General features: G+C 45.4%; 1 protein-coding gene and 1 long non-coding RNA gene across 3 annotated transcripts in view; one reads left to right on the forward strand and one right to left on the reverse strand.

Moving 5' to 3' along the window:
• Positions 1–24,041, forward strand: part of TSNAXIP1 (translin associated factor X interacting protein 1) — a 485,291-nt gene that overhangs the window by 61,530 nt on the left and 399,720 nt on the right. For both annotated transcript variants that reach the window (XM_063945278.1, XM_063945277.1), the window contains exon 3: positions 23,574–23,686. In XM_063945278.1, coding sequence (XP_063801348.1) covers positions 23,574–23,686 — 113 coding nt within the window. The remainder of the gene's footprint in view (positions 1–23,573; positions 23,687–24,041) is intronic.
• LOC134969358 (uncharacterized) overlaps positions 1–24,041 on the reverse strand; it is a 36,015-nt gene that overhangs the window by 8,952 nt on the left and 3,022 nt on the right. The window lies entirely within an intron of this gene.

Here is a 24,041-nt window from a genome sequence, read left to right on the forward strand (position 1 = left end):
CTCGTCGAGGACTGTGGCTGCGCCAGTGGTTGGCCGACGCGGAATCCAGGAAAAGTGTGGAGGCCTTACCCTATACAGGTCAGGCTCTCTTTGGGTAAGTATCTGTTTCTTCCCTCAGCAGCACCTGCTCCGAAGAAGTCCTTCTCTTCACCTGCAATGCAGTCCTTTCGGCCTAACAGGCCTAGAAAGGCCAGAGCGTCCAATACCTTTTTTAGGGGAGGTTGAGTTAAGTCCAAGAAACCTGCAGCTGCAGGTTCCCAGGAACAAAAACCTGCTTCAGGTATGCCAAAGTCCTTCGAATGACGGTGGACCACGCGGCCTGGAGATGGGGCCAGTGGGAGCCAGACTCAGACACTTCAGTCACGTCTGGGTATCGTCCAGCCTGGATCCCTGGGTGATAGATATTGTATCCCAGGGATACAGGCTGGAGTTTCAAAGTCTCCCTCCTCATCGCTTTTTCAAATCAGCAAGACGCTGTCCAAAAACTGGTGGAGGCACAGGTCATTGTACCTGTACCACCTCACATGCAGAACAAAGGTTATTATTCAAACCTTTTTGTGGTACCGAAACCGGATGGTTCGGTCAGGCCCATTCTGAACCTAAAATCATTGAACCCCTTTCTAAAGGAGTTCAAGTTCAAGATGGAGTCTCTCAGGGCGGTGATATTAGGTCTGTAAGAGGGGGAATTCCTGGTATCCCTGGATTTCAAGGATGCGTACCTCCACATTCCGATATGGCTGCTGCATCAGGCTTATCTCTTTCGCATTGCTGGACTATCATTTCCAGTTCCAGGCCCTGCCATTCGGCCTTTCCACAGCACCAAGGGTGTTTACCAAGGTGATGGCAGAAATGATGATTCTCCTCTGCAAACAGGGTGTGAACATCATTCCATATCTGGATGATCTGCTGATAAAGGCATCGTCCAAGGAGAAGCTACTGCAATCCAATGTTCTCACAACACGCCTCCTTATGAGTCATGGTTGGATTCTGAACCTTCAAAAGTCACATTTGGAACCAACCCAGAGGTTGTCCTTTCTGGGAATGATCCTGGACACAGAAGTGCAAAAGGTGTTTCTTGCGCAGGAAAAGGCGTTGGTGATACAAACTGTGGTTCGGGATGTCCTGAAGCCACCCTGGGTGTCGGTTCATCAATGCATTCGCCTATTGGGAAAGATGGTGGCCTCTTATGAGGCTCTCCAGTACGGGAGGTTCTACGCTTGGCCCTTCCAACTGGATCTTCTGGACAAGTGGTCGGGATCTCATCTCCATATGCACCAGACAATTCTTCTGTTGCCAAAGGCAAGGATTTCACTACTCTGGTGCAGTGCCGTAAGTAGGCATTTTAGCGCTGTGTGCAAGAAACGGCATTGGTGCCCCCCACCCATATGCAAGAAAGTAGCAGTGCGCGCCGTAGGCGCGCAAAAAATATATAGGGGCGTGGCTTCATGGGGAAGGGGAGTGGCCACAAAATAATATCAATTCATACTACGGTGCACAGTAGTCTCCATTATTCAAATTACGCTGCACACTAGCGCCACTACACCAGGTAGAGCACTTATACACATACACATGTAGGAATACGCTGATAAGAGATTAAACAAAAAAAAGTTTTCCTTTATTTCTAGCCCTTTCACCTGACCCCACTACAGAAGACAGAATTACAGTTGATAATGGAGTTACACGGCTTATATTGGGAGAAGATTGGCATATACCCATTAGTAGGCAACCAATGACTTCACATCTGAACCTAAAAGTTCCAGAGGCTGACATTTATTGTATCATCACGAGGCCTGCATATAATGCTGGGACTTATGGTCCCATGGTACGTTGTGATGGGACTTATGGTCCAATCACCCCTGTTGGGACATCATGCTGGGACTTTTGGTTCCCTCACACCCCCTAGCACGTCATACTGGGACTTTTGGTCCCCTCGCACCCCCTAGTGGAACAGTCTTAGCAGACAGACAGGAGCGTCCCCTCATTGAGCAGAGGGCTCAGGGTCACTTGCTTGCTAGTGAGTTAATCTCCGGCCCAGATGAGCTGCTGCGCTGAAAGACGATCATCTACTACACAGCAGGTGCCCCCGCTGATCAGGTAATCCGCCAGGCCCGGGAGAGCAGTTACACCATGAGGACTGGGCTCCTTCCTCTCCCGGCGGCTGCTAGGACGCTGTCACGGCAACGGCAGCGCGCCAGAAGACATGTGCCCGAGGAGCCGGGGGTTACCTCAGTTTATGTTATGACCAGCGCGGTCCCTGTATAAGTATAGACGGCTGGCGCCACAGCCCCCGAATAAATCCGGCCGAGTCCCGTGCGAAGCGGAGAGAGAGGGAAGAGAAGGGAGGGAGATCACATGCTCCATGGTCTCCTCCCCTTCCTCTGCAGTTGGAGAGCAGAACTGATTGACGGCACAGGACAGCGCTGCTGATTGGTCAGAGCGCGTCCTGAGGGACCCAGCGGGTTTTTATTTCTGAGTCCCCACCGGCAATTACAATTACTCGTTATAGCACGTATTGGCGAACACTGGCCCGGCGCTACTCTCTCCTCTCCAGAGGCGGCATGTAATGAGTCAATTTGACTCATTACATGCCGCTGGCCGTTGCGCCCTCAGGGCAACTGCGCTGTGTGCCAGGCCCACCTGGCACACACGTAGTTACGGCCCTGCTCTGGTGGATCCAATTACCTCACCTTCTGGAAGGCCGCAGGTTCGGGATTCAGGACTGGGTTCTTCTAACCACGGATGCAAGCCTTTGGGGCTGGGGAGCAGTCACTCAAGGAGTAACCTTCCAAGGACGGTGGTCAAGCCTGGAAGCTGGCCTGCCCATCAACATCCTGGAACTAAGAGCCGTCTACAACGGGCTTCTTCAAGCGGCCCCTCTTTTAAGAAATCGGGCCATTCAAGTGCAGTCGGAAAACGTAACAACAGTGGCTTACATAAACCGACAGGGCGGAACGAAGAGCAGAGCGGCAATGTCAGAGATGACAAGAATACTCCTCTGGACAGAAAAGCACGTGTTGGCACTGTCAGCCATCTTCATTCTGGGAGTAGACAACTGGGAAGCAAACTTCCTCAGCAGACACGATCTCCATCCAGGGGAGTGGGGTCTCCATCCGGAGATGTTCACGGAAATAACAGACCTTTGGGGTTTTCCCCAAATAGACATGATGGCCTCTCATCTCAACAAGAAGCTTCGGCATTATTGTTCCAGGTCGAGGGACCCACAGGCAGTGGACACCCTGGTGTCTCCATTGGTGTTCCGGTCAGTGTACGTGTTTCCACCACTCCCACTCACCCCAAGAATCCTAAAGCTCATAAGGAGAACAAGGGTTCAAGCGATCCTCATCGCCCCAGACTGGCCAAGAAGGGCTTTGTACACGGAACTCCTGAATCTACTGCAAGAAGAGCCAAGGCCTCTTCCTCTTCGGGAGGACCTGCTGCAGCAGGGGCCGTTTGCCTATCAAGACTTACCGCGGCTACGTTTGATGGCATGGAAGTTGAGCACCTGATACTTGCTCGGAAGGGTATTCCGAAGAAGGTTATTCCTACCCTCATACAGGCTAGGAAAGGGGTAACGTCTAAACATTACCATCGTATTTGGAAGAAATATGTCTTTTGGTGTGAATCCAAGAAGTTTCCTATGGTGGAATTTCAACTGGGACGTTTCCTTATATTCCTGCAAGCAGGAGTGGATATTGGCCTGAGGTTGGGTTCTGTAAAGGTCCAGATTTTGGCCCTATCCATTTTCTTTCAGAAACAATTGGCTGCCCTCTCTGAGGTTCAGACCTTTTTGAAGCGAGTTCTGGATATCCATCCTCCCTTTGTACCGCCTACGGCACCCTGGGACCTTAACGTGGTGTTGCAGTTCCTCCAGTCGAATTGGTTTGAGCCCCTACAGGAGGTAGAGGTCAAGTTTCTTACATGGAAGGCGGTCACATTGTTTGCCTTAACTTCTGCTATACGTGTGTCCGAGCTGGGGGTTTTATCCTGTAAAAGCCCTTACTTGATCTTCCACGAAGATAGAGCTGAGCTCCGGACACGTCAGCAGTTTCTTCCGAAGGTTTTGTCGGCATTTCATATCAACCAACCTATTGTGGTGCCAGTGGCTACTGACTCCTTAATTACATCAAAGTCCTTAGATGTCGTAAGTGCTCTAAAGATATATGTGAAGAGAACTTCTCGTCACAGAAAGTCGGACTCTCTGTTTGTCCTATATGATTCCAAGAAAATTGGGTCTCCTGCTTCTAAGCAGACGATCTCTTGCTGGATCAGGTTCACTATCCAGCACGCTTATTCTACGGCAGGACTGCCATGTCCTAAATCTGTTAAGGCCCACTCTACTCGTAAGGTGGGGTCTTCCTGGGCGGCTGCCCGGGGTGTCGCGGCAGTGCAACTTTGCCGAGCTGCAACTTGATCTGGGTCGAACATGTTTGCAAAGTTTTACAAGTTCGATACTTTGGCCTCTGATGATTTGAAGTTCAGTCAATCAGTTCTGCAGGAGCCACCGCGCTCTCCCTCCCGTTCTGGAAGCTTTGGTACATCCCAGTGGTACGCAAGCATCCTCTAGGAAAGAGGTTCTCAAACTCGGTCCTCAGGTCCCCACACAGTGCATGTTTTGCAGGTAACCCAGTAGGCGCACAGGTGTATTAATTACTCACTGACACATTTTTAAAGGACCACATGTAGCGCTCATTATTTCAATTGTGATTCTGTGAGGAGACCTGCAAAACATGCACTGTGTGGGGTCCTGAGGACCGAGTTTGAGAACCTGTGCTCTAGGACATAAGAGAAAATAGGATTTTGGTTACCTACCGGTAAATCCTTTTCTCGTAGTCCGTAGAGGATTCTGGGTGCCCACCCAGCGCTTCGTTTTCCTGCAAATGTTATTTGGTTCACTACCACTTCATTTTAGTTGAGTACTCCATTGTTACTTGGTAAGTAATGTTTCAGCAGTTGCCGAGTTTACAAGCTACGTTGGCTTGGCGTGTTTGTATGTGTGAGCTGGTATGAATTGTCGAAGTCAAAAATATTACATAGAGAGAACATACAGACTCCACACATTATGAGTTGCTATACTTGCAAATACTCGCAGCGAGCACAGCAATATATGGTAACATATGCATTTACACAGACATGCCACAGAGATAGATTCGACACATATTTCATACAGCACATCATTTGAACATATCAAGCGCCAGACATCATAGTTAAATTATATAATGGAGTAACGCCATGTATGTGTATCATTGGAACGAAGCAAGATGGACATGTTGTGTTTGATATGAAAGCAACCAGATTAATGTGTATATCAATTTGATGCCTGTTATTAAGTTGTAGCTCATTGCAACAAGTAGATATGATTAAATGTATGAAAGCTAAAGTCACTCTTATTAGAACAATGGATTTCCTGGAAGACAGCATGCCTGACCAGTGTCTCCTGTAATTACACCATCAAGGCTGGACCTTGCTTGCATATGAACTGATCAGTGACTCATCATGAATGAGAAAGTTCCCTCCCCTAGACTAGTCTGTGCACTCCCCCAAACTACATAGTATATAGCTGATTGCAGACACAAGAGCTGGCTGTTCTTTTGTCCCAGATGATGTTGGAGATGTTGACTGTCCAGTGGCTGCATGATTTTACAGAGAGAGAGAGTGATATGGAATGAAGACTTTATTTGAGCAAAATATGGTAATTGTATCGCTGGCCATGTATGTATTTGAATTAGTTTGTATTAACTGCTTACTGTGTAAATTGTAACCATGTAACTATATATATATATATATATATATATATATACTGTACATTATGATATATTGATTACATATCCTTTTAATAACAAATATATACATCAATGAGCTTTGGAACTCAGATAATGTGTGGGTGTATTGTTTTCTCTTATGGGATGCAGTGTTTCTGCTGCGGGGTACACTGGGCTCCACAAGGAATGGACAATGGGGTGTAGAGCAGGATCTTGATCCGAGGCACCAACAGGCTCAAAGCTTTGACTGTTCCCAGAATGCATAGCGCCGCCTCCTATATCACCCCACCTCCCTGCATAGGATCTCAGTTTTGTAGTTGGTGCTGCAGTAGCAGGCACTTAACAGAGGGACTGCTCCAGGCAGCCCTAAGAAGAGCTTTTTTTCTGAGGAAAAAAGTGAAGACTTCAAGGGCAGCAGCAGTGTTACATGTCAGTGGACAGTCACGGCTGCAGCTCCGGCTCTCCCCAGCGGCGCTGTACACTCCCGAGCCCTGGTTGCCGGGTAACTACAGCAGGAGGCTCCGGTTTTCTTCTTGTCAGGCACACACAACGGGGGCTCTCCGGGATCGCGTGGCCACACTTCGGGAGGTGGTAAGTGGGTCCCGCTTGCGGGACCCAGTCATTATCGCGATCCGGCGCGGTCAGTGGGAGGCGGGCCACGTTTGCTGGCGGTGGACACTGTGGCAGTACAGGCGATCCCACGAGATCACCAGGGCATGGGACAGGTCAGGTTTTCTCTATAAACCGTTTTATTAGAACCCGCAGTACCCGGTGGTTTTGCCAGCAGGGGGATAGAGCTTGGACCTGAAACCCCTCCCCCAGCCCAAGGGCGCCATTTTCTGCTAATGTTCCCGCCCTGGAGCTTCATATCTTTCTCTCCCTCACTCCCTGGCAGTGTCTGCGGTGCCATTATCCCTCAGCTCACTGTTCCTGGGAATGCTTGGGCAAATCCTCCTATGTAAAGCCGCCTGGTTGTCAGTGCTGTGACTTTACAAGACACTTAAGTATTCGACCTGCCTTTTTTAGTCAGTGTTAGTTAAGAAAGAGTGCACTTAGGGTTTCCTAGTACAATTACCCTGTGATATACATCCAGTTCTTACTGTGTACTGTTATATCTATTGTTATATAGCTGTGTAAGCTAGTCCAGTGCAGTATTATTGTTAGTAATAACCTCTGCATTGTACAGATTGTGACTATTTGTGTGTGCATTTGATAGCTGAGTGGTGTCCATTTCGTGTCTTTCACTCAACCTGCTATCCCTATATTCTATAACCTGAGGGGGCTTGGTGCGTCAGGTTTTATCTAATATAGGATTTTCACAAAGATATACTGTATTACGTATTACGTATTTTTCTTTGTGATTTAGTCACCATACCTCTCCTTTACCTCTGCTGGTGCTGACTACACTGCGCAGGGGTTTGGGCTAGAGGTATTGTGCTGCTGACAAATTGTACTGTGTTACCTGATACTGCAAGTTATATCATTCATGTCTGCTTCTGAGGGTAACGGTTCTGGAGCTGAACACACTGCTGGTGTTGCTGAAGCCGCAGATACCTATGAGGAGAATATAGCAGCTTTGGGCTCTGGTTCTGGGGGCTCCTTGCCCCCCAGTGGGACGGTGGCAACGGGGGCAAATAATGACCCGCCGTGGGCCGCTTTTTCCACGCTTCTGCATATGCTAGTTCATAAACTAACACCCCCTATGGGACCCCCAATGCCGGTGCAACCGTTTGTGGTCCCTGCAGCTAACCCGCCATGGCCGGACGATTTATCTGCTCAAATAAAGAAGTTGAACCAGTCCCTGACTACTAAAAAGTCTGACCGTCGCTCGCCTACATCCAAGGGGTCCTCTAAGCGAGCGCTTGTCTCCTCACAATCCACTGCTGTCACTGACATCTCGTCGGATGAAGACGGCACTTACACTGACCCCAAAGGTTCTGACTCAGAACCGGCTGATGGGGAGGGTGGTTCACACGTGGATATTCCTGATCTTTTGGAGACTATTAAATTAATTTGACAGATTACGGATGATCCCGAGCCATCCGTTCCTCCTAAGAAACCAGATAGGTTCAAGCGTCAGAAGGTGATTAAACAAGTTTTACCTCACTCTGACCACCTAATTGATATACGTCAGGAACCCTGGGAAAACCCGGGTACAAAGTTTGTGCCTCAAAAGAAGATGCTGGCTTGCTATCCCCTCGCACCGGAGCTATCTACGAATTGAGAAATGCCTCCTCCAGTAGACTCACATGTGACTAGGATGGTGGTTTCCTTAGCTCTACCGGTCACCACCGTCACGTCTCTAAAAGAGCCTACGGATAAACGTGTGGAGGGTTGTCTGAAAGCGATTTACACCCTCACGCAGAGCCGGCCCTAACCAATATGATGCCCTAGGCAAGATTTTGGCTGGTGCCCCCTAGCACCGCCGCTAGTTCCGCCTCTGACCCTGCGCCCCTTTCCCAGCACCATCACCCCCCACCCATAGCAGTCCTTTTTTTTGTTTTCCTACCCCCTGTAATTTAAATAAGAACAGTGTGCACATTTGGCCTTACACATATGCCGCACATTATTAATGCCCTTATACACATAATGACATATGTAGTTCCCAGCGTGAGTCAACTGGCAGCTCTGCTAACGTCGGGTGCCTATTTTTTATGAAAATGCATCTTATTTGCATTGCTATGTGGCTAGGATGCACAAGCAGCTTCTGCTGATAAAAATGATATGCAGCATGCCTATATACTGTGTGCGACTGTGGCTGTATCTGCGTACGAAATGCTACACACAGAATATAGGCATGCCGCATATCATTTTAATCAGCAGAAGCTGCTGATGCCCCTAGGCATACCAGATGCCCTAGGCAATTGCCTAGTTTGCCTATACCTAGGGCCGGCTCTGCCCTCACGGGTGCTGCACAAAGGCCCACTATTGCAGCTACTTGGGCTGCAGAGGCCATTGAAGCATGGGCCTTGGAGTTAGATGCTGAAATCTTCTCTGACCATGCTAGACAATGCTTGTCTTATATTGTCACAGCTTCTCGTTATATTAAAGAGGCAGCTTTGGATGCTGGTATCCTGGCAGCCAAGGCCTCTACTACGTCAGTCCTGACTCGCCGGATATTGTGGCTGAGATCCTGGTCTGTGGATCTGGACTCTAGAAAAACCCCGGATGTGCTCCCTTTTAAGGGAGATATTCTGTTTGGGGAGAATTTAAATAAGATTGTGGCTGACTTGCCTACTGCCAAAACTGCCTGTCTGCCAAGTACTGCTCCTTCTGTGTCGAAGGCTAAAGGTACTTCCTTTAGCCCCTTCAGGTAAAGCAAAAGGTCAGGCGTACAACAGGCAGGCCCGCACTTCCAAACCTGGTAAGCCTAAGCCCAAAAGAGCCTGGGCGGCCCATCAGCCAGCTTCCAAGACAGTTAAGCCTGCCGCATGACGGGGCAGGCCTCCCCCTGGGGGATCCCAGGGTGGGGGGCCGGCTTCTAGGGTATACCCAGGAAAGGTTGAAGACCACTTCAGATGCCTGGGTACGGGAAGTCATCACTCGAGGTTACGCCATAGCCTTCAAAAGCCGACCCCCTCATCGATTTTGCCAGACAGATGTCCCGTTGGACAAGACAAACGCAAACACTCTACATTCGGTGGTACAGACCCTCCTGGATACAGGAGTCGTAGTACAGGTGCCTCTTGCGCAGAGGGGCCGGGGGTACTATTCTCCGCTGTTTCTAGTCCCGAAACCGAATGGGTCCTCCCGGCCCATTCTTAACCTCAAGGCATTGAACAGGTTTGTGAAGGTTTCCAGGTTCTGGATGGAAATCCTTCGCTCTATAGTTCTGGCCTTGGAACCTGGGGACTTCATGGTCTCCCTGGATATACAGGATGCTTACCTGCATATTCCTATAGCAGTGTCTCATCAGCAATACCTGAGATTTGCGATTGGCAACTGCCATTACCAGTTTCGGGCGTTACCTTTTGGTTTAACAACGGCTCCGCGAGTCTTTACAAAAGTCATGGCGGTGATGACGGTGGTACTCCGCCGTCAAGGGGTCAGGATACTGCCGTATATGGACAGCTTTTTAATCCTGGCAAATTCCCCAGAACTTCTCCTGCGTCATCTAGATGTGACGATCCGGTTTCTGCAAGCCCACGGGTGGCTCATCAACTGGAAGAAGTCATCCCTGATCCCTGCTCAGAGCATGGTGCATCTGGAAGCACTATTGGACACTCACAACCAGCGGTTGTTCCTGTCTCAGGAGAAAGTCCTGAAACTTCAGGACAGGATTCGTTGCTTCCTATCTCGTCCGCAAGTGTCGATACATTTGGCGATGCAGGTGCTGGGCCTCATGGTGTCAGCATTCGACAAGGTGGAGTACGCTCAATTTCACTCTCGCCCTCTCCAGAGGCTGATTCTAGCCAAATGGGATGGCCTGCCTCACCAGATCAGGTCTCAAATGATCTCATTGACTCCGGAGGTCCGTCTGTCGCTGTTCTGGTGGCTCCGGGACCAACAACTGTTCATGGGCCGTCCATTCTGGATATCCGACTTGGTCCTGTTGATGACAGATGCCAGTCTAAGAGGTTGGGGCGCGGTGCTGGAGCAACACTCCCTTCAGGGGCGGTGGACCAAGGAGGAGTCCCTCCTCTCGATCAATATTCTGGAGTTGCGGGCGGTCTTCAATGCCTTGAACCTAGCCCAGCATTTAATTCAGAACCGTCCTGTTCAAGTACAGTCGGACAACGCCACCACAGTGGCTTACATAAATCATCAAGGTGGCAATCAAAGCCGCCTAGCAATGAAGGAAGTCTCACGGATTCTACAGTGGGCAGAACGCCATCTACCGGCCATATTGGCAATATTCATTCCGGGAGTCCTGAATTGGGAAGCGGACTTCCTCAGTCGTCAGGACGTGCATGCCGGCGAGTGGGGCCTCCATCCAGAAGTTTTTCAACTCCTAGTGAAAAGGTGGGGCCTTCCAGACGTAGATCTGATGGCATCTCGACACAATCACAAGGTTCCGGTCTTCGGAGTAAGGACAAGGGATCCTCAAGCAGCATTCGTGGATGCGCTGGCGGTACCGTGGAGGTTTCGGCTGCCGTACGTGTTCCCTCCGGTGTCACTCCTGCCCAGGGTAATACGGAAGTTCAAGCAAGAAAAAGGAATTCTGCTTCTCATAGCTCCAGCGTGGCCCAGACGGCACTGGTTCTCAGACCTGCAAGGCCTATCGTCAGAGCGTCCAATTCTACTTCCACAGCGCCCAGACCTCCTCGTTCAGGGCCCCTGTGTCTACCAGGACCTAGCCCGGTTGTCTTTGACGGCGTGGCTCTTGAAGCTTCCGTCTTAAGGGCTAAAGGGTTTTCTGAGGCGGTCATTCAAACTATGTTGCGGGCCCGGAAACCGGCTTCGGCTCGGATTTACTATAGGGTCTGGCATTCTTACTTTATTTGGTGCGCATCTAACGATTATGACGCTTCCAAGTTTAGTATAGCCAAGTTGTTGGCTTTTCTTCAGCAGGGCCTGGACTTAGGCCTGCGTCTGGCCTCCCTCAAGGTTCAAATATCTGCCTTGTTGGTGTGGTTTCAGAGAAAAATTGCGACCTTACCTGATGTGCATACCTTTACTCGGGCGTGTTGCTTATCCAACCTCCCTATGTCCCGCCTGTGGCTCCTTGGGACTTGTCAGTGGTTTTGGAGGCATTACAAGAGTCTCCGTTTGAACCTCTTGGTTCAGCTGAACTTAAGTGGCTTTCCCTTAAGGTGGTGTTTCTGCTGGCTATTGCTTCAGCTAGAAGAGTGTCGGATTTGGGTGCCTTGTCCTGTAGTTCCCCATATCTGATATTTCACCATGACCGGGCGGTTTTTAGGACTCGTATCGGCTATCTATCTAAGGTGGTTTCTTCGTTCCACCTTAATCAGGAGATTGTAGTTCCGGCACTTGTTTCTCCTGATTTGTCTCCCAAAGAGTGGTCTTTGGATGTGGTACGGGCTCTCCGTATCTATGTGAAGAGAACTGCTCCTATTAGGAAATCTGATTCTCTTTATGTTTTGTTTGGGTTTCACCAACGGGGCTGGCCTGCTCACAAGCAAACTCTGGCCAGATGGATTAGAATGATGATTGCACATGCTTATGTGAAGGCTGGTCTCTCTGCTCCTGATCACATTAAGGCCCATTCTACTCGGTCTGTTGGACCTTCTTGGGCGGCCCAACGTGGTGTGACCCTTGAACAATTGTGCAAGGCGGCTACGTGGTCCTCTGTGAACACGTTCATAAGGTTCTATGCCTTCGATACTGCCACTTCCCGGGATGCTTCCTTTGGACGCCGGGTTCTTGTGCCCGCTACAGTGCGTTCCCTCCCATAAGGAACTGCTTTAGGACATCCCCATTGTCCATTCCTTGTGGAGCCCAGTGTACCCCGCAGCAGAAAACAGGTTTTATGGTAAGAACTTACCTTTGTTAAAACTCTTTCTGCAAGGTACACTGGGCTCCACAAGGCGCCCACCCTGACGCACTTAGCTTCTTTGGGTTGGTATGGCATTAGCCGCTGACACGTTTCCTGTCGTGAGAATGCGGTGATGTGGCTACTAGCCGTTGTCGTCTCTTTTCCTGCTACTGCATTGGACTGGTTGACTAAAAACTGAGATCCTGTGCAGGGAGGCGGGGTTATATAGGAGGCGGCGCTATGCATTCTGGGAACAGTCAAAGCTTTGAGCCTGTTGGTGCCTCGGATCAAGATCCTACTCTACACCCCATTGTCTATTCCTTGTGGAGCCCAGTGTACCTCGCAGAAAGAGTTTTAACAAAGGTAAGTTCTTACCATAAAACTCGTTTTTGCGATGTATAGTGCACATTCATAGCACATGGTAATAAGATGCGCAGGCATCCACAGTATATATTAGAGCGGGCATTTTAAATATTTGTTAGAAAGCAATTTGACATTTACAGATAGGGGCTGCGTCCGCGATATTACGTTCTTAATGATGCACTGTACATTACAAACGCGGCTGTGATCGCCCGGCTAACGATGGACGCATCATGAAATGCTGACGAATCACATCCATGTGTTCTGTTGTGTTACCAGTAAGCCGCTGATATGAAATTCAAGGGACAGTGTGTTTCTCACAATATTTAAGATGCTACAGCATATTTTTATTGTTGCAAAACAAAGTTCAAATAAGTCATATTGTGTTTGATTCAGATTGGATTGTTTATCTGTTAAGTAGATTTAAAGTACATTTAAAAGTTGCTGCATAGCCATGATATAGCTGTGTTAGCATGCTGAAAAAATGTGTATATTTTTTTTAAACTCAGGCCTAAAGTAACTTTGGTGCCTGTATTGAGTGTGATTTCTTTGTGACAAAGGAGCCGCACGGTCTGCCCTCCATTTTGGCCTAGCCACATGGTGTGTCCACCATCTTGTATAAACCTCATGGATGTGGAAGGGGGAGGAGCAGTGACCATTTTAGGAAGGTCACTTTCTAAATAGCTGATTTTCAGTCTGCTCAGAACAATCAGTTTCCTTTGTCACAAAGTTTCCACATATCTACAAATCCAGCACCATTTATGAGTTACCAATGAATTTATTTAACTCATGCCATAATCAATTACAAATAGTTTTAAGTGGGCCTAGTGAGAGTAAATGGTGAGATAAGTGAATGTTTTTTTTTTCTTGTCTGTGGATAATTACCTTACATCAACTGGGGTGTTGCACACAGATAGAAAAAGGAAAGAGAGGTTTTTTTCCCTCCCATTTTCTTTTCTTCCAAGACTTGTGGAGTCTGTTTACTAGGATAGGCATTGAAATGCAAATTAACTTGTGTAACTACTTTTTTTTTTAGTAGTGAAAAGCAAATATCTTTGATATGCAAATTAGAGGCAGTGAAGAGGTGTGGTGTCTCATAGGAGTGCAGTAAATGGTATATGTATATAATATTATAATTATGTGTATATTTATATCAGTGTATGTTCTGCAAGATGGCTATCCAATCTGAATCATATCATTTAAATTATAGATTATTGCAGTCATTTTATAACTGTGTGAAATCGGATACATTTGTTTGCTATATAGATAAATTTGAAATAAGTATTAAAGGTGTAATCATAAAACATAAAACGCAGTTCCGGCCTGGTCACTTAGGTTTATACGGAAAAATTGTGTGTTGTGTTCAGTGAGTAATAGTAGTTTTATTGCTCACATTTATAGAGATTGTGTGGTTTATTGAGTTGCGAACGCACGTTTGTACACGTACGGACAAAGTACAGGAGCTTGCACGTGGGCAGGGTCACAAACGTGGCATAAAGGCACGCACGGTCGCGTGTTTACGCAAGGTTGCGTAGGATTGCAGGCGCAAAGTAAAACCACACGATAGTTGTTCAATTAAAGGCGGGATAGTATACGTTTAATACAATGGCACATAACTATCCGATTTCAAAAGCAGATTAGTGTGAGACTTTGTTTAGATGGTACTGCCTCTGGATTAAAACCATCAATCGAAGGGAGTGGTATTTTCTGTATGGAAAAGAAAAACAAGGTGTATCTGATTGAGTGAAAGTGGAGTGAGTGGAGCTGAACCCCGGAATTCGGGATCCCGTAGGTGACACTGGGTTAGTAGAGGCCCGGTGGCGTAAGGTTCGCTACCTTACGTGAACATATTGTGGAAATACGCAAAGTCGTGAGGAGACTTGCACAGGAGCGTGGTAGGGAATTGTGAATTGAGAATTGTGACCCCATATAGTTTTTGTTATGCTCCGGCTGAGGATCGCAGCTTGTGAATTCGACTCCCGCGATCGTAGGGCATATAGATAACTAGTATCTATAGGCTGTGTGATTGAACCGCACGTCCGTGTGTTCTACACAGCACAACGTGATACCATTGTGTCATAGGCGCTGTGGAAAAGCATACGCAGACATGATTGTGTAAACAAAGGGGTTTTTCTTTGATAACATCGGGAAATCTCCCTGGTGGACTTCCATTGGAAAGCAATAGTTATTAGGCAACTGTTTTTTTCACCCTACAAAAATTCCATTGGAAAGATACTGAAAAGGAATTTTTCGCTGCCTCTCTCAGGAAAATATTCCAACAGAACCTCCACCGAAAGAAATTACAGTGCTGTAAGTTCTTATAGGAGCCCTAAGTTGGGTACATTGCGATCCACTATCGACAGTGTATCGTTGTACTGGCCAGCGTGAGCGAGTGAAAGGTGCTCGAGTAACTTTCACCGTTTGCTTGCATTGAGTATTTTGGTGTTTGTGAGAATGGCCGAGAGGGCAAGACCCACAATTATGGTAGCCAGTTGCTCAAGTGAGAGACGTTCAGTATGCAGGGTTCAGGCTGGAGAATTGCGGCCGAGAGGGTCAGCAAGGTTTATTATGTGTGAGAAATATGGTTCACACACAGAGGCTTATTGCAATGAATGGGTATGTATGACTGCTGATGATAGGGCATCATTCCCTGGGGTTGGTGAGTTTGATCCTAAGGTATTGCAGGTGCTATGTCTAACCAAAGTCATATAAGACAAGAACGGAAATATAAGAACTGTTTGAACTTGTAGCAACAATAAACAAGTAGGAAGAAAAAGAGAAAGCAAGTACACTGCCATATGTAGATGTGGAAGCAGTTACGGCCAGCATACAAACTATAGAAAATAATAAAAATATGAAAAATATGAATGTAACCTATATATGTACTAATGAATGTCGAAGTTTTATCTAGGAAGAGAAGGCGACCTGACTGGTTTCAGCCATTTCTCATGTACTCAGAGGAGTATCCAACCGGTTAAAGAAGAGCAGTAGCCTGCGGGGGAAGTGGCTGAGACCAGTGGAACTGGTAAGTATGGTGTCATTCGTGTACATATATAGCAAAACTAAAAAAAAAATCAAGAAAGTAACGTCAGAAATGGAGAAAAACCTGTCCGCACATTAGTATTTGCCAGTAGGAAAGCGGACAGAGACAGGGTAACCCCCGGGTATTTCTTTTAGTTACCATGTAAGAAGTATTCATTCCTAGTAATGCCCTTAGTCAAGATGAGCTCAGAAATGTTTGTTGGACCATGTACAGACCCTTAATATGGGATGAGAAGGATTGAATGAATACTTTGCATGACCTAGAAGCTTGTTAAATTATTATTATTACAGGTTGAGTATCCCTTATCCAAAATGCTTGGGACCGGAGGTATTTTGGATATCGGATTTTTCTGTATTTTGGAATAATTGCATACCATAATGAGATATCATAGTGATGGGACCTAAATTTAAGCACATAATGCATTTATATTACATATACACCTTATACACACATCCTGAAGGTAATTTTAGCCATTATTTTTTATAACTTTGTGCATTAAACAAAGTGTGTCTACATTCACACAATTCATTTATGTTTCATATACACCTTATACACACAGCCTGAGGGTCATTTAATACAATATTTTTAATAACCTTGTGTATTAAACAAAGTTTGTGTACATTGAGCCATCAAAAAACAAAGGTTTCACTATCTCACTCTCACTCAAAAAAGCCCGTATTTCGGAATATTCCGTATTTCGGAATATTTGGATATGGGATACTCAACCTGTATTATTATTTTTTTTCTTTTGCAGTAATAAAAAGTTCTTCATCTGGATAAGATCACTGGTAAATACTAATTCAGGAATGGGAGTAACAGGAGCGGTGCAACAATACCGTTTGAGTAGACCTGCAGAGATTACGATATGGCCCTTGCAGACAAAACATTCCTTTCTGCTGACTGCATCGGCTCCGACTAATCTACTCAGCAGAGACTTATTGTGTAAAATGCGGTGTGTCATATATTGTAATCCTGAGGGTGTCTTCATGGATATACCTGAGAACCATGCTCAAGAAGTGCAAGATATACTAGACACCCCTCAAAGGCTAATGTTGCATTCTACTGTTATAGACACGTGTCCATCGCAGGTAGGGGAAATGATCTCACAAATACAGGGTTCCCTTTGGACCAAAGATGGACAGGACACTGGATTGATGGCGAATGTAGCCCAGTAGCAGTACAAGTAAAAGATGGTAGGATAGCTCCAAAAATTCCCCAGTATCCTCTGAAGCCAGAGGTAGAATTAGGAGTGTACCCCGTCATAGAGCGGCTGCTACAGCAGGGCATCCTAGTCAGGATGTCCAGCACAGCCAATAGAACCATCTTCCCTGTGAAAAAGAGTGTGGGGGGGAGGGGTTACAGGCTAGTGCAGGATCTAAGGGGGATAAACAAGATAGTTGAGAGTCAATTCCCCGTAGTGCCCAATCCAGTTGTCATTTTAATAAAATCCTCTCCACCTCTACAAACTTATCTGTCACCAACCTCTATTCTGTTTCTCCACAGTTTCCTCTTCATCTGTTGCGTTCACACAGGGTGGTACAATACATGGACCCGATTACAGTTCAAACACTACATTCCTAATTGGTCCTTCAGAGTTCTGCCTGAACCCAGTATATCTCACCAGCACGATAACACCAGTATTACTGCAGTGTGCCTTGTCATGCACAAAGGGTGGAGGAAGGATGAGAATACTGGTGAAGGGAAATTTTGTATAGACACTGATATGCCCATTGGTGAACGCAGACCTGATATTTTCTTCTTCTTTCTCTCCTGTAGAGATGTTTTTTTCTTATTTTTTTGAGTTATGTTCATGGTACTCTACATTGCAAACACACAACAGTTAAATTAAGATACAAATTTGTGTTCCCTACAGGAAAAGGAGGTCTGGAAGTCGAAGGGGTATGGTTAGCAGTCCAAGGACTCTGGAGAGATGGACAAGGTAAGCCAGTGGCCCCCAGAACGTATCTCCTAAGCCTAGCTGAGGCGGCATATGGTCTGACTCACCTAGGGTAAGGAAGGTATGTGCAAATTGGTAAGATCTTACTGGCGTGTACCAGGGTTCTCTTCTCAGGCAAGCAGGAAAGCAATGACCTGTCTTACTTGCATGAGGAAGAACATTTGGTAAGGTAGTACTAACAGAGCCATCCCATATCCCTCCTGCAGACGGACCTTTTCAGGTAATATAAATCGACTTCGTACAGTTAACATCCTTTAGGAATTATTGTTATGTATTGCTGTGCACTGATGTTTGCTCAAACTGGGTAGAGGCATTTCCTGCCGCTACGGATGCTGCTGTGTTTACCGCAAAGAAAATTGCGCAGAAATTTGTGTGTAGATAATGGTACACCTAGGAGTAGGAGCAAAGCTTGAAATTGGACTATTGTGATCATAGATACTGCCACTAGTATTATGTAGCATCGGAAACACTCCCAGATCTTCACTTAACGAATCACCCTCTTCGAAATTTTTGTTTTTGTTTTGTTTTTTGGGTTTTGGAAGACAACCTCATGTCATGATTGATCCGCACAATGATCAGAAATACACCAATGAGGTGACAGTACAGTACTTTATCGAGATGAGCCAGCATTTGAGAACTTGACAAAAGAACTAGAAACTGTTGATTCCTGGTATGCCAAATACTAACTGTCTTGATTGTGAACCAAGAGACTATGTGATTGTTCTTACGCTCAGGTTGCCTAATAGACAGGTGGGAAGGACCGTACCAAGTTTTGTTGACAGCACTATCTCAGTGAAAGTAGCTGAGAGAGAGACTTGGGTCCACGATTCCCATTGCAGGAAAGTCGGTAGTCCGGAAGGAACTCGTAAATGGAGTGAGATCGCAAAAGTATCACCAGAGAGTCTATTCCGTGAAGACTGAGAGGCGGCACTGTTGAACACTACCTGAGCGTGCTAAAGGATCACAGAAAGACCAGTCATTGTAATTAATTTGCTATGAACAAGAGTTGTTTTATTCTATTTCTCTTTTCTCTCTTTCCCGCTGACAAACATTTTTTTTTCAGGACATTCTATTTTTGCAAGGTTTTTCATGAGGAGTCGAGTGTGGGACTGAAACCGGTTTTGGAGGAAAGAGTGATTTCCTTATAGTATCCCAGGATTAGCCTATCAGTTTGTTAAAGCCAGAGAAAATCAAAGGTCTAGTAGTTACAGAGTTCGGATGTAACGTGATAGGCTATTGTCTGAGGAATACTGTATTTTGTAGTTATTGTGACCCCATATTTGAAGATGAGAGCATCCAGAGATGTCAGTCTAGCAATAAGGTGACAGACATCCCTTGAGTGATTACCACTCACTAGTGGGTTAGGTCTTAAACCAAACGGAATGTTGGATGTGCTCACAGGTACCTCTAAGACGAAAAGATGCAGGATTAGTGCCATATTTTTTTAAAGTTAGCTGAGGTACTTGAATTACACGGAAAGGGGGAGGGGACTGGTGGAAAAAGAGTATAATATAACTAGACCCCCTAGTCTTAAGATCCACCAGTACCATAGATAAATCCTTGGTATGTTTAAATCTCACCAATTTCGGGAAATTGGGAGGTAATCAGAAACAATCAGACAATGGCTATTCACACATAGCAGATAAAGACCTCATTAATATGTGTGGAAGAAAGGTTTATGAGTGGCTCTCCCCGACCTCCGAAGGTTTATGTTATTTAGGAAGGACACTACATATAACCCTTGTTCAATGATGAAACAGACCTAGCATACGTTCCAGAAATGGAAACAATGTTCAGAAAATTATAGGAATATGTAAATCATGAACATTTTATATGTCACTTTCACGATTTGTTTGTGTCTTCTCCCTCTACCCAGCAGAACCTCAATCAAATCCGAACATTAGTCTACGAAGATGTAGGTACATGTATGTGTGGAATGTTCATTTAAATCAGACATTATAGGCCAAAGCACTGTCCCAGCATACTCTATAGGTTGAATGTTGTTCCACACCCAACCAGTGGTCCCGTGACCGCCGAGTTCATATAGAGGATGTCTCGTCCTCCTCCCTGTCTTCCCCAAATATAGTCAAGTGTCTGATTTGTGAAATGAATACATACGTGTGTCTAGGTCACCGATTATTGTCTGAAATATTTTTTCTTATGTTAATAATTTATGGCAGTTATTGTTTACTGCCAAAGGGTGGACTGTTGAAGTCAAAAATATTACATAGAGAGAACATACAGACTCGCTATACTTGCAAATATGCGCAGCGAGCATAGCAATATATGGTAACATACGCATTTACACAGACATGCCACAGAGATAGATTCGACACATATTTCATACAGCACATAATTTGAACATATCAAGCGCCAGACATCTTAAAGTTTCAAATTATATAATGGAGTTATTAAGTTGTAGCTCATTGCAACAAGTAGATATGGTTAAATGTCTTAAAGCTAAAGTCACTCTTATTAGAACAATGGATTTCCTAGAAGACAGCATGCCTGACCAGTGGCTATCTCCTGTAATTACACCATCAAGGCTGGGCCTTGCTTGCATATGAACTGACCAGTGACTCATCATGAATGAGAAAGTTCCCTCCCCTCGACTAGTCTGTGCTCTCCCCCAAACTACATAGTATATAGCTGATTGCAGACACAAGAGCTGGCTGTTCTTTTGTGCCAGATGATGGTGGAGATGTTGACTGTCCAGTGGCTGCATGATTTTACAGAGAGAGAGAGAGAGAGAGAGAGAGATATGGAATGGAGACTTTATTTGAGCAAAATATGGTAATTGTAAAACTGGCCATGTATGTATTTGAATTAGTTTGTATTAACTGCTTACTGTGTAAATTGTAACCATGTAACTATATATATATACTGTACATTGTGATATATTGATTACATATCCTTTTAATAACAAATATATACGTCAATGAGCTTTGGAACTCAGATAATGTGTGGGTGTATTGTTTTCTCTTATGGTATGCAGTGTTTTGCGATGTATAGCGCACATTCATAGCACATGGTAATAAGATGCGCAGGCGTCCACAGTATATATTAGAGCTGGCAATTTAAATATTTGTTAGAAAGCAATTTGACATTACCAGAATCTCAGCACTATCTGTGTATGATCCTTCTCTCGAAGATGTCCGTCTCCTCGAGCACAGTTTCTAGACTGTGTCTGGTAGGAGGGGCATAGAGGGAGGAGCCAGCCCACACTCTTAAACTCTTAAAGTGCCAATGGCTCCTGGTGGACCCGTCTATACCCCATGGTACTAATGTGGACCCCAGTATCCTCTACGGACTACGAGAAAAGGATTTACTGGTAGGTAACCAAAATCCTATTTTTTTAAAATGTTTCTGGTTGTTTTCTCCGTGACATAACCAGGAACCCCAATTAGTGCACCACGTACCCTTGCATGGCTCATGGCTGCAGGCAAGTTTATTTTTAAAGGGGTAATCACTTACAAGACAAAACCATGCCTTGTGATTTCCCCTTTTAAAAAAATCTGAGTTCGTGTTTGCCTCTTTAAAAAAACATCCGAGTTTGGCTGGCATCCTGCACAGACTCTGAACTCGGGCAGCATTACATCTTGCTTAAGGTCTGGAGATGATATTGCTGGTGACAGTGGCGGTGACATCACTGACCAAAATATGTTTCCACTTGTGCAACAATGTTCTATACGTCAGGAAAAAGTCAGAAAAAAATATGTAAGTACTAATAAATGATTAAGGAAAAAAAAGACAATAAAAAAAAATATTATATTAGCATAATGTTAGCTAAAACATTTAATTCAAATTAATTAGATGTGATCCTTGGATCCTTCCTTGGGAGCCTGGAATGTGCATGAGCCACACATTTCCATTCTAAATGGTTCAGTACAAATTGCCGGCGGACGCGAACCCGGCTGTCATGATCCGCCATAATACCTGCAGTGGGGCGAGTGCTAGAAAGCCATTTGTGGGCACGGTGGCTTGTTGTGCCACGGATTCTGTTCTCCCTCTGTGGGTTTCATTGACACCCACAGAAGGAGAATAGCATGTTTCATCGGTATTCCGGTGGTGGCATTTCACTAGTAGTCGGGTTTCTTGCGCCGGCATTGTGATCGCCGGGATCTCAACTAGCGGTATTTTAACCGCTTCCCTTCCAAACACTTCCTTTACCACTGTAATAAGTAGTCAAGGAGCTTTTAATGGTAGAAAGTTATTACCGGGATAGCCTCTTATTGTAAGCACTGTCCTGCTTTGACTTTAATGACAATAACTCTGTTATCTCTGTGAATAATGGTGTTAACAGATGTTCATTTTGGAAAAAATGTGAACTGTATTAAACAGGCCCTAAAATGTGATGAAAGTATAGCTATAAAACTGATGGTAACAAAATATACTCTTTGGAATAAAATAAAACTATTCCATTGATCACTCATACCTATAGTGTTGTGTGATTTATGTCATTATGATTTCCACTATCCTCCTTTGGCTTTTGTCAACAAATCTCAAAACCAAGAATTTATAGTTTTGCTATTGGTATTTCTTACTTTTCATTATTATTGTGACTAATTTTTAAAAAAGGACTTATAAATGCTTGCTTTGAGGAAAGCATATAACCCCCACAGATGGTCCCCTAAAGCACAGATTCTCAAACTCGGTCCTCAGGACCCAGCACGGTCCATGTTTTGCAGGTCACCTGTAGATTTTTAAAATGTGACAGTTGGTGATGCACAGTGCACCTGCTGGGAGACATTGAAAACGTGAACCGTGTTGGGTCCTGAGGACCGAGTTTGAGAACCACTGCCCTAAAGTAATCTCTGTTTTCTTCAACTTGAAAAATGCTTTTATAGTGTCGCAGTGCTAAAACAAACATATCCTTTTGCTTAATTTACAGTAAAGTTGTGCGGGCTCGTATTCACCCGGATTTACTTGGATCTCTAAGTGGCGTCTTATTGGCTATTCGGCTATCATATGTTTTGGATAACCAATAAGAAAAATCTGGATAAATCCGAACTTGCGCTAATTTTGCGCTAAGAACTGAGTAAATCTGGACCTGCTCTTCTCTAATTTACAGTTGTGTGTGAGTTTAATTGCACATGTAAAATGCTGACCTGCAGAACATTTGCTGCACTGCACATGTACACAACGTACACCCATATTTCCAGCTCAATGTAGCTCATACTTACATCCACGTGCTGTTGAAGATATAAGCCAAGGGCATACACATGTAAACAGTTCAGCACGGTTCAGTGTTTCTAATTTTGGATAATACATAACTTTAAGATATGATTGATATCATGCGTGTTCCAAAGACCTGGGGGGGGGGGGGGGGTGAGGGTTTTTTTGTTGTAACGGCCTGCAAGAAGCAGTAAGTGCAAGACATTGTCCAGTGTGTTTTTTTGAAAGTGGCAAACATTTACAGAGCCAAACCAGGTTGGTTTTGCCGTGTAAATGATTGCCGCTTAAAAAAACAAAAAAAACGGGAGAACTTCTTGAAAGTCTGGCACTTACTGCTTCTTGCAGGGTATTACATCACCTCCTTGGTGTAAGATAAAGTGTAATTTTTCTTAAACAGCGGCGGCTCTTTACCAGTCTGGCTGGGGGGCTGGGCTGACTGAATTCCTCTGGACTCCCGGCTGGCTCCCTGCACTCCCGGTGATTGACAGCTGACATCACTGGGAGGCAGGGCTTTAGTCCATCGGCAGTGGGGTGTGACTTAAGTCAGAGGGCAGGACTTACATCAGTTACTGATAAAGAACAACCTGGCTTCTACGGATTGCCTCAGCTGCTGCCCGTAGAAGCCACAAGGGGCTACCGCATTAGCAGGGAAGTAGTTTCCCACATGAAGCTTTCTCTCTGCTATCGCAGTCCAGACTGGCAGTCCCAGGGGGAGAAAACACCTTCCCTGGGACTGCCTGGCTGTGATTAGCAGCAAGTGCTTCTTATGGGAAGTCACTGTCACTTGTGTGAACAATAATTTAGTGCATAAACATTTAATGGTTGCTATATATTTTTCCATAGAATCTTCTGCATTCAGTGACTGGTAACCTTTCCACTTGGCCTGCATATGGTGCAGGACAGACCATCTTACCAAAGCGCAAACCGTGTGCTGGAACTGACATAAAATGTCACAGGTTGGTAAAATATAGCAGACTGATAGTTGTTTATTGTTTGTTGCAAATATATCATGCAAAATAAATCAGTTGTGGGTTAGGTTGGTGGGGAATCAATCACAGCTTAATGTAATATACATTTAAAACCATTTACTAGGGTGTGGTATGCTAGGTTGACATTCATCAAGTTGACATGAGGCTGCCGACATGATAGAATGCTGACAAGTCATCCCTGGTGGTCTAGCAGTGGCTTTCCTATTCCCTTTGGCAGTGCCTTCTTCAGCTGTGACTCCATATGTTCCCCAGATCTCCCTGTATCCCATCAGACCTCCCACATGCCCCCCTGACCTCCCCACATGCAATTAGACAAGCTTAC

Source organism: Pseudophryne corroboree, chromosome 11 (assembly GCF_028390025.1).
Source record: "Pseudophryne corroboree isolate aPseCor3 chromosome 11, aPseCor3.hap2, whole genome shotgun sequence".
Classification (NCBI taxonomy): Eukaryota; Metazoa; Chordata; class Amphibia; order Anura; family Myobatrachidae; genus Pseudophryne; species Pseudophryne corroboree.